The sequence below is a fragment of the Eretmochelys imbricata genome, chromosome 10, assembly GCF_965152235.1.
Source record: "Eretmochelys imbricata isolate rEreImb1 chromosome 10, rEreImb1.hap1, whole genome shotgun sequence".
NCBI lineage: Eukaryota > Metazoa > Chordata > Testudines > Cheloniidae > Eretmochelys > Eretmochelys imbricata.
The window spans coordinates 69,518,584-69,530,069 of NC_135581.1; the positions used below are offsets into that span (position 1 = coordinate 69,518,584).

The following is an 11,486-nucleotide window of genomic DNA, read 5'->3' on the forward strand; positions in this document are numbered from 1 at the left end:
ATGCATATAGCACATTCCCCTCTATACAGTGCAACTGCCAAGTATCCATATCTTCATTAAATGCCACACAGCTGAGACAACTTTCCTCTTTTGTCTGGATCCCCATCAATTTCCAATTTTGTAAAATGATTTATTGATTCTCGGGGCGGGGGGGAACACACTTCTAAAATTTGAACTGAGTTACCATAACTCTGCCAGGTGTTTTGTTATTTAAAAGACTACTCTTCAAAAATTTATCTTTGTCATTTACACTATTCACCAGATATCTCAGCACATTCTTCCCCAGCAAATTGTTACAATTTTGCCACAAGGTGTTTAAAATACATAATGAAATATCTGGAATGTATATACACAGTTGGAATTCACGGGGCTGTCCACAGATTCATGATTTCATAGTACAAATGGGAACCACAATGACCAGGATAACTGTACAAGCTGCAGCCGCAATCAGGGCAGCTATCTTGCAGACTTTTGCTCTTCTGAACTCAGCTTCTTTGCGTTTTAATAAGGAATCATAGCCTGGAGTATAAATGTCTTCCATCCAGTATTCTAAGTTGTTTGGATTTAAAGATTCTTGAGTCTAAAAGTCAAAAGGAAAAAAAATTAATTCTCTGGGCTCTGTCAGAATAATTCAGGCAGGACTGAAGCTTTCCAAGGTTGGTTGTGTGTCTACTGTAGAGATAAAGTCAGGTTAATGCTGCTGTCTCACTGTCACAATCTTTCCCTCTACCAGCTTCATGAACTCGCTGAAACAGATGGCAACATATTGCCAAGTCATAACAGTACCCTGTGGCTCCAAAGTCTCTTATGTATTATTGGGTTCCTGGAAACTTTGTTCGGTCTAAGTAAAACCTCTTTAATCCATTGAATAATTGAGGTGGTCATTAGTCTATTATCATTTGTAAGATTATTAAAACCTACTTGATGGGAAAACTTTTCTTAACTGGCTCATAAACTCAGTTTTACAGAGATAACCCTAACCTCGTTACTAGGACCTGCATGACAAGAGAAGTCTCCTCATCTTCCCCATACAATTTCTTGGATGGCTATTCTCTAGCGATGAACAGTGCATTGTACATAATGGTCCAAGTAAGGCAGAAGTTTTTGTGCGTGTTTATTTTAGAAAGACACACCTCCATCATAATGTACCACATATGGATGTTAAGATCTCGCATTTTTCTCTTCTCCTTTTAAAGCCCAATGATCCCCTTTACAGATAGAAACCCACAGGATGTACCAAACCAAGACAAAAATTACCACAGAAACCCCAACGTACAGTAATGTCTAGCGGTGGGCTACCAATCATGTGAACCTTCGGAACATGGCCAAGCCCAGTCAGACCATTAGGAGAACTCAGGGCATCTCCACAAAAGGTGATCCTCTTTCCTGTGATTTTCAGGCTCCTCTCCCCACCATGACTGTACATTTGGCTTAGTGGCCATGCTGCCATTAGCCCTCCAGTTCACAGATGCAGACTGCTTCCCCCTTGCAAGATCTGAATATATAATACTGCAACTATCAGCAGAAATTTTAAACAAGTACCATGGGTTTTCTATGTGATCATGCAGGGCAGTGTGGCTACTTTCCAGCTTCTACCTTTTCTACCCAGCTACATCCTCCAAAATTATGTAGACCCACAACTATACTGGTGCTCACTATGAGTTTCCACATGCTTGGTGGTGAGGGGAGGAGAAGTGGGCATGCAGCATACATTCTACTCCCATGTATCACACCTTCATATTCAGAATTTCACCATCTTCATGCATGGATGCCTTTTTGTACCCCAGTATTTGATCCTTAGGGCACAATCTGTATGTTTCACTGGCAGTAATATACAGTGCTGATTGCTCAGGTTTTAATGGTTTAATTTCCGTTATGTTTCACACTATTGTAATAGTACATTTAAAAACTAATAGACCTTGCCACTGAACCATTCAGGGTACGTCTACGCTGCAATTAGACAACCGTAGTGAGCCCATGCCAGCAGATTTGGGCTCGTGGGGCTTGGGCTTCAGGGCTGTTTCATTGCAATGAAGACTTCCAGGCTTGGGCTGCAGGTTTTTAATTGCAGTGTAGACATACTCATAGTTTCTTCTAAATGTAATATGATTGAATGAAAAGGTGAGAGCTAGAGTTGGCTGAAAAACAGAAAACAATTTTGTGAAAAATGGCAAAATTCCAGAGGGGTTTCCATTTTGCAGGATTCAAAATGGAAGAACGTTTGGCGTGTATATATATAATATGTATACGAACAAATCTGAATTTTCTTTTTTCCATTTCCTCTCCTTTTTGCTAGTGAGTGCAGTAAAATGAATAATGTCCAGGTTTCTTGGTGGTGGTGGGGGGGGCACCTACTTTGTCATTTTTCTTTCTGCCACATGGTAACTTTTCCAAAGTTGAGGAAATTTTTAAAAGTTACAAAGCAGCAAAAGGAAAAAGTGGAAAAGCCCTAGGCATCATTCCTTCCATAACACTCAACTGTAAAAAGGAATAAAGAAAAAAAGGCAGGAAAGGGAAAACAAAACAAATTTCGAAATTTAAAACCATTTTGATGAAAAATCGAACATTCTGAAAAAAATGAAAGCTTTTTGCAAAAGTTTTAAGTTTCGAAAAAAGCCTCTTTTGTTTGAGAAATAAATAAATAAATGATGCTTTTCAAATTTCTAGTGAGATCGTCATGTTATAGTTGTATCAGGTTTTGTACTCCATTATAGCCCTGATCCAAAGCTCATTGAACAGAAAGACTCCTATGGGCTTCAGTGGACTTTGGATCAAGCCCTTCATTGGCTAATTCAGGTATTGTAGCTAATGTCTGGAAGCTTGCTCCTCCCATTTACTTTATGCACTGAGTTACTTTGGCCTGTGGAAAAAGTGATTTTACAGCTACTATAGCAACACTTAGACAATTAGAATCAAGTAACCGTTAACATTGTTCAATGGAGATCTAACTGCCAGTGCCACTCAGCCAAAAATCAGACTATTGGCGCAGTCTGAGCTGGCACATGAGTACTCTTTCTCTGCTCTGCCTATTCTATTCTTCTGAACATATAGGATTTTGAAAAATGAATGTGACTTGTTCTTTGAAGGCTTCAGAAAGTAGGATTCTTGTACCCTGGTTCCTCATAAGAATAGCAGAGCAGTGGGATCTCATGGACACCCAACATATATGTCATATGGAATATATATATGTTCTCCCTTGTAGTTTGAAAACAGTCTTGTGAGTGGGTCAGCCAGCTGAGAATCTTCACCTAGAGGAAGCGGAAGCCTTCGTTTTATAGAGGGAAGAGGACTGACAGGTTTATAAAGCTCTGAAAGGCATGTTAAATTAAAACAAAACTGTGCTGTACTTTCAAGGCAACTAATTTTGGACCTACCGACCTTGATATTGACTTGTTACTGACCTCAGGAGGAAGAAGCATTAGTAAAAAAAAAGCCCATTACTGTTAATCAGCTCTTTTTCCATTTCATTGCCAGCCATAAGAATGTTGATTAAAGCATAATGTATTTACATTCAGTTCTAATAAAGTCAGTCGCTGGGAAGAAAACACACATCAGTGAGTGTCTGTTTCCAGGTTAAGTTTGTCAGTAAGCTTCATTATAGGGTCTAGACATGGGCTTTGCAGAGCAGACGTAGTAATCTGACAGTTCTTTGGAGGCAGAGGAGCAAGTTGTTGCTATTGCGTCATAGCAATACAAAGTACACGTGACTGTCAAAATATACTGACTGGTTTCTCTGGTCTGCTAAGATCACTTAAGTAGCCTTAAAATGGCCAGAGACAGCTGGTGGAGAACTCTGCCATCAGAGTGTTTCCCCTATGCAAAGAGAGTCAAGTCCTGTGGCAGCTGACACTGTCCTTTCCTCCCCCAGCACAGTGGGAGGAGGGCTCATGTCAGGGATATTCTGGGGGTGGGAGTGTAGTGCTGGGGTCTTCCACCATGCCTGATCCTCCACTAGTGTAAGGTCTGTTATGCCACCTGTATGCCTGTATGCTTCAAACCATCCGGTGGAGCACGGGTCCACTGCTCTATCTTGGCGTTTATCTATCCGCCATGCATCCTTCTCCACCGGAGAAGTGGCAGGATTTGGAAGCTAGGGTGGGTGAGCGGCTGCGGAGATGGACAGGACTGTTCCGGTGTCTCTCCCTGCGAGGGAGGGCGCTGGTGCTGGACCAGCTAGTCCTGTCCATGCTCTGGCACTGGCTCAACACGCTGAGCCCGGCCCCAAGGATCCTGGCCAGGCTCCAGAGGATGGCTTTGGAGTTCTTCTGGCCGGGGCTGCACTGGGTCTCTGCAGGGGTCCTGAGTCTTCCCCTGGAGGAGGGAGGACAGGGCCTGGTTTGCCTGTGAAGCCAGGTCCATGTCTTCCACCTCCAGACCCTGCAGAGGCTCCTTTATGATGCATGTAGTCCGGCGCAGAGCACGTTGGCGCACGCCTTCCTCCGCTGCCTCCGAGGGCTCAGATATGACCGGCAGCTCTTTTTTCTCCATCCGAGAGGTCTTCCACGGGACCTCTCTGAGCTGCCGGTCTTCTACCAGGACCTCCTCCGGACCTGGAAGCTTTTTTCGGTGACCAGGTCCTTTGTGGCCACCGAGGGGGTGGAACTCCTCACAGAGCCCCTGCTACACAACCTCGATCTACGTGTGCAGGTGGCAGCGTCTCCCTCGATGTGTCGGAAGTTGGTCCTGGCAGAAACCACCAGAGTTGGAGACCTCCTGGACTACGACAGTGGGGACTGGGTGGCGCCCCGCGTGCTCAGTCGACGCATGGGGCTTTTCACCCTTCCGACCCCTAGGAGCGTACTCCAGGAGGTGGAGGCCGCCTTGACATCCAATTCTCTCGTTTTCCTGTGGCAAACGCTGCAAGAGGGTGCTCCCCACCCACCCCTCACCTCTGGCCCTCCAGACATTTTTCTTCGGCCCCTGTTCTGCGAGCCCCCACAGCCTCCCTGCTCCTATACCCCGAGCCGGCTGCATACCCTGCAGCTGGTCTGGTTTTGAACCGTGCCCAGAAACCATCTATACACTCTTGTGCTCCACACACTGCACTTCCTCACCCTCGCATTCCACCCCAACACCAAGTGGTGGGACTATCTTCCACCTAAAGAGGGTAAGGAGCCCTGGTGGGCCAGCCTTTATTCCACCTTGATCCCACGGCCCACTGGGGACATCGGTTGGCAGCTCTTTCATGGAGCCGTGAGCACGGGCATGCACCTGGCGTGGTTCACCCCATACCTGAGGCCTGCTCCTTTTGCGGTGTGAAGGAGAACCTGGCGCACGCCTATCTTGAATGCGCCAGGTTGCAGCCCCTATTACAGCTCCTCCAGAACCTCTTGTTGAGGTTCTGGCTGCACTTCTCCCCACACCTGTTCCTCTTTGCACACCCTATCCGAGGCCCCAAGAAGTCGCGAGACCTCCTCGTCAACCTCCTCCTGGCCCTGGCCAAAGTTTCCATCTATAATACTAGGAGGAGGATGTTGGACGAGGGGGTGCTCTGCGACAGTGGGGCTTATTTCTGTTCCTCTCTAGTTTCACGCATCCGGGCAGAGTTCCACTGGGCAGCATCCACTGGCTCCCTTGACAGCTTTGAGGAGCAGTGGGGGCTGTCTGGGGTTCTCTGCTCAGTGTCCCCATCCGGTATCCTTGTTTTGAACCTATGACCTTCACTCCAACCCCTGTTTTTCATTAGTTGTCCCCCGCAATCAGTTGGTGCCTGGGTCCAGTGGTCCCTCCCACTAGGCTGGGGGAGCGGCCGTTAGCAAGCCCGCCCACCTCCCCGGTTTTTCAATATGACCCGTATGCCAGTGACCCCCTGCTGCTTTAAATTCCACAGGGGCTAGGCAGCCAAAGATCAGAGAAACTCAACCAGCTCCCCATGGCCATCATTCTCCACTACAGCACATTTCAGACACAGTGAAGAATTAGAGCTGTCTCACTCTTGATATCAGATTGTGTAAGGTACATGAAGTGATGCTGGTGGCATTCTTAGCCCTGCAGTGCTCCATATGGGGAAACAATCCATATTTTGGTCTAAAAAATTGCTTATCCATGTTCTACACTCATGAAATCCAAACTGATTTCTCATGTAACGGTCTGTCTTGTGTTTTGTCACCAAATGTTAGTCTCTGTTTGACTGCCTTAGCATGGCTTGAATGGCATTTTATACATTTCTCTGTGAAATTAGTGGTCAAACGTTTTCTTGCTAATTACATTTCAGTCCTTTTCACTGGAGGTGGGATCAAAATTTGGATCCAGATTTAGAATATCCCAAAGTTCGGGAATACTCAGTTCCGTAGTTTTGGTTCAGTCTGCTATGAAGGTAGGGACCATGTGCCATGCAGGTTCGGATTTCAAACACCCCAGGGTCTGAGAATGTTTGGATCCATGTTTGGGTTTTGGACCCATGTCCTTTAATAGTTCACCCTGCTCTGTTTGTTGCATGTACACAAGTCCAAAGTGCATGCTGGTAGTTCTCTAGCAAGATCTAGGAAGCAGTTCTTCATGAGACTATTGTTCTTATATTCACTCCAGATGCCATAACAACAATGTTCAATTTTAAAAGAGTTTTTAAAATGTCTCCCTTCATTATTTTTAGTGAATTTCATGCTTGTGAAGAGGGCTAGACTGACAGCCCTATATGCTCGTTCTCTATGTACAATATGCACAGAACATGTACAGTCGAATCAGCAGCAATGCCAGCTTCTCTGCCCCACCCCACCTTACTAACGCACATCAAAACTGACCTAGAATAACCACCATTTGGGGGATAAATGCTCAGTTCATTCTCTACGTCCACTCATTCTTTAACCCCTCTTGCGAGACGTCTAACGAGGTTCCAACGGTGGTGGTGGTGATTTTATAGACAACTGTCCACTAGGAAATGGACTGAAACCATCAACTATTTCAAAGGTCACAGAACAGTGATAGAACGTTAACAGTTGTTATTCACCACTGGTCTGGGATGGATCTTGAGCCAGCAATGTAAAAGTTGAAGGCTTAACTTCCTGCGCTATACAAATGCCCCATTAAATAAACATTCTGGTAAACATCCTTCACAATTGTGTCACTAAAATGAAACAAACAGGACTCACTTGTAGATCCAAAGCTGCAAGCTTGCCTTTATCTCCTGAATTCCTGGTATATTCTTCTATGGTCCATGATGGCTGGGCACGTTTAACTTCAGCCAGTTCTGTCAACCTCATGTCTGTGTAGAGTGGGTTGCTTTTCATATGTGACTTGAGTGATGCAGGGTAGGGATGAGGACTAAAGACTTGTTCAATCAAGAAAGCATCTTTTGGTTGTTTAGAGAGTCTATGTGGCTGTGGGATTTCATACTGCCTGTCTGCCTGCAACGAGGTTCAAAAGAATTTCAGAGAATAAAGAGGACTTTGGGGGGGTTAAATATGAGAAGGAAGAGAGATTTTCTTTTCACTTCTACAGCTCGAGACTGCCTAAGCCATGATAACAAACCCACAAACCAGAGCCAAGCTTTCAGCTGGCCTTAATCCAATCTCCATCCTTGCTCTCACCAATAGACTGATTTTCACAAGCACAAACCTGCATTTGCACTATTGTGGGCACAAAGTTAGAGGTAGCAGCTGAAAAGTTGATCCTAGTACTGCTTACAGGTTAGATAAACTGCTCTGGGATGCTTTTGCTGTAGATAAGACTCGCTGAATTGGAAAGCCTTTGGACTAGAGGGCTGTTTGAAGACACTCCTCTACCAAGGGAACTCTGCTCCCCGCACTGACACTGACTGGAAGGGGAACCATACTACATGAACAGTGAACAGTTACCCTTACACCAGACTTTCCACAATGCTGCTCCAGTGTTAGAGATGTTCATTTGATCACATTCTAATTAGTGATCAGGGCATTGCTAAAGGTCCAGAGGTTCACGCTGGCTCTGATAAACCTATGAAAGTTTGGATGTTTCAAATTACGGAGGGTCCCTCCCCACCGTTTTTCTACAACCTTCCAATAAGTCTTTGGTTTCTTCTCCCTCATTTCACACACATCCACTAAACCCCTGGTTCTCCCTTCTCCCCAGGAAGTCTCTGACCCCACCCCATTCCCTCCAAGAACTCCTCCTTCACAGGCCACAGCACACCCTGCAATGTGTTCCTGACTTCTGAAGAAATGTTGCAAGACCCAGCAGCCCTGTCTATTGGGCCCTAATCTCAGTGAAATACAAATTGCTCAGTAGAGGAGCCAAGGTTTAAATTTAGCAGCAATCAGAGGGGCTGCTGACCAATGATAGAATTTCCAAAGGTGGGAGTGGTTAGTTGCAGGGAGGAAGGAACCACGTCCTCCTGGGTAACTGAAACGGAACCGCAGCAATGGTGTAGTCTAGACAATGGAGACTTAAAATACATGTTAGGAGAGATGTAAATGACTGGGAAAGTCAGAGGAAAAGGGAAGTGTATTAACAGTTTGTATTTTAGTGTACGCATACTAGGATTTTTTCTTAGGAGAGTCAGAGCAAGTCATCTTTTTCTGGTTCTTTTAAATATATAATTTTTGAAAGAAGATACCAAAATGGACTTTTTACTATATCCCTTTTAAAAAGAAGAGTATTGCAGATGGTCACAATTTTCCTTATGCTCTTTTCACTTGTTTAATTATTCCGTGTCCTTATACCACCAGTGATCATGATATGAATGACTTTCTCTCCTGAACCTGCCATTCAAACCTGTCCCTTTCTAAAGAGCTGGTTGCTTTCAGGAACAGCTTGACCATTTCATACTGTGCAGTTGCCAAGGAAGTATAGGTAAGAAATCATTCAATTATGATAACTATGAAGACTAGCATAATACAATAGGCAGAGTATTACCAAGCCCTGAAGCTTCATATATCACCAAAGACAATCATAGCTCGAGTGGTTTTAAAAAAAAAAAGCTTATTATGTAGGTTTAAATAGAAATTACCTCTTTGGATTTCCTGTGCCAGTCCTTATTTTCAACTCCACCTCTGTCTTTCATCTCCTCTTCTGTCATGCCAACTTGGTTGGTATATGTGATAGCTCTCCAGTCTCGAGGAGAGTTGGAAATACTTGCTATTTTGGATTCAGTGGCGCTGTTCTCCTCAGTCAGTGACCGTGAGGACCTCCTGGTAAATAAACTTTTTTTTAAGGCTTTTACCCGAAGACTTTCGCTGTTACTTCCGCTGACATCAGAACAGCACCAGTCAGGGTTATTCTCCAATTTGCCTCCGTGAGAAGCATTATGACACTGAAATACCCGTGGAGAGGTGCTCTCATCTGACTGAACCTCACTCGTCAGGGAATTAAGATCTATTTGTACATTGACCTTCTCTGGCTGCTGAATTTTTTCATCCAACTTATTTAGTTTTCCCAGGACTTGGGAGATTTCTTCTCTGACGCCTGACAGAGATTCTAGTTTCTTTTCTATTTCACCAATCCTGAGAACTAACTTGCAGACACTAGTTTTTAGTTCATCATCTGTATTGTTGATATCTGCCCGGACGACTTTATCTAGCTTGTTACTAGAATTCCCATTGGTTATTTTAGTTAAATTGTGTTCAGGAGAGCTTTCACAGTCAGATTTACGTACCTGAGACAGTGACCCAGTGCTGTTGTAACAGGAGGATTGCATAACTCCTGTAGATCCACAGATGCTCATATCGTCCAGAAACCGAAAAATGTCACTGATATCATCACTCACAATTTCAGAGTCATCATCTGATTGCTTTAGAGAGTGCCTCTCACCATACTTAGTTTGGCTTGGAGCACATAACTCCTTGCATTTTTTGTGTTCCAACCCTTGCTGCTCTGTTTGTGTCCCAACACTGGTGGTTTTGTCAATGCTTAGCAGCTGAACAGAAGTGCAGTTAATGCTTTTATCCCTAAACTTTTTGATTGGCTCGTGTTTCTCCATGTCTACGATGGAGGGAATTTCCTTGGGTTTGTGTCCATTTTGTTTCACGGCATAGTTAGCCTGCATTATCGGTGTTTGATCCTTGGGATTGAGATAGGTTTGGTGCCTGTCTGCTGCAGGAAAACTTGGTGACTGGTTGTTTGAACTCTGATATCGCTGCTTCTCTTCAGCTTGCTTCCTACTGAAAAAGGATCTTTCAAAATCAGGTACCTCCTCTGTGTTTAAGCTCCAGCTTTTTGCTGGCCATGCAGTTTGTTTAATCGGTTTTCCTGCCCATCTTTTTGTATCTTGGGGTCCAAGTATAGTGGTTGGGCCAAAGTATGTAGAAGCTTGGAGATCATCTAAGCTTTCGTGTTTTACTCGTCTTTTGTCTGGTATTGGAGAATAAACTGGGTTCAAGTACTGGCTGCTGTACGGCATTTCAAAACTGTGGTTGAAGAAACCCTGTTTGGAGATTTCTTTCCTGTTCTGAGGCTCTACAGGTCCATCTTCTGTTTTTTTATTGGGCAGCATTAAATTGGGAGATATTGTGATAAGATTATGAAAATCCTCCTTGAATATGTTCCTTTTCTGTACACATGATTGCAACACAAATGGCTCATCATTTGAAATAAAAGTCTCTTTTATAGCTGCATTGATAGGCAATGAGTCCTGGTCAGAGATTGACTCGTTCTCAATGTTCATTGGGAAGTATGTGCTCTGCATTTCACAGGGCGGAGAGTTAACAATGGAATAGGATGCTAGTGCCTGCAGCCTATCAAGCGAGGCAGCTCGGCCTTTCATTTCCTTATTAACACCAAGCAAAAAGTTAGGTTCTGAAGTAGGTACAAATTGTTGACAATCTTTACAATCCACCTTCCTGCATTTGGAAGACCTTCTACCTGAGTAGCCCCTGTTAAACTCTCTGTCTCTCAGCTCGCAATTAGTCACACAATCCACCACGTTGCATATTTCTGTGTCAGACCTGCAGGACTCAACTGATTCTTTCTTCCTCATTTTTTGTCGTGCAACAGGGAGTTTTTCCTTAGCCACTCCCCCATTCATTTGTATGAGGTTGAATATTGTTACTATATCTGCTGCAACCATGATTTTCTTTGATTGCTGATTGTTTACAGTGCATCTCATTTTGTCTTTGAACAAAGTCGCTGGGAAATTAGGATCCAGGCAAGCTGTGTAAAAGAGCACACTTCTGAGCTTGGCTAGCTGGGACAAATCAAACCTTGCACACAGTGATTTGCAGAGATCCTGATAAGAAACGGTGTTTTGCTTGGTATCCAGCTCTTCCAGAATCTTCACCAGGAAGAGCGAGGATTCCTGGTTGGTCTCCATGCTTGATGTGTGCTAAGTTTTCTTGTTTAGCCTGAAAACGGTACTCCAGTTCTGCAGTTCACACAACAGCAAACAGAAAAGATGGTAAATCCCCTTTAGATCAAATCCAGGACATTCTTTCAGCCATACACGGAATTTGACTAACCAGCCTTACAAATGTAGGGCTAGGTTGTGCAACCTGTCCTCATGTTGGTGAGCACTTACACACACACCCAAAGGGTGAAATCCTGGTTCCATAGAAGTAAATGGGAGTTTTGCCATTGAA

At 44.3% G+C, this 11,486-nt stretch overlaps 1 protein-coding gene across 1 annotated transcript; it reads right to left on the reverse strand.

Moving 5' to 3' along the window:
* Positions 1–382: 382 nt before the first annotated feature.
* Positions 383–11,221, reverse strand: MINAR1 (membrane integral NOTCH2 associated receptor 1). The gene is made up of 3 exons (XM_077827474.1): positions 8,924–11,221; positions 7,089–7,343; positions 383–580 (listed from the first exon to the last, which is right to left on the reverse strand). The coding sequence occupies exons 1-3, from the start codon at positions 11,219–11,221 to the stop codon at positions 383–385; spliced, it is 2,751 nt and encodes a 916-aa protein (XP_077683600.1).
* Positions 11,222–11,486: the final 265 nt, after the last annotated feature.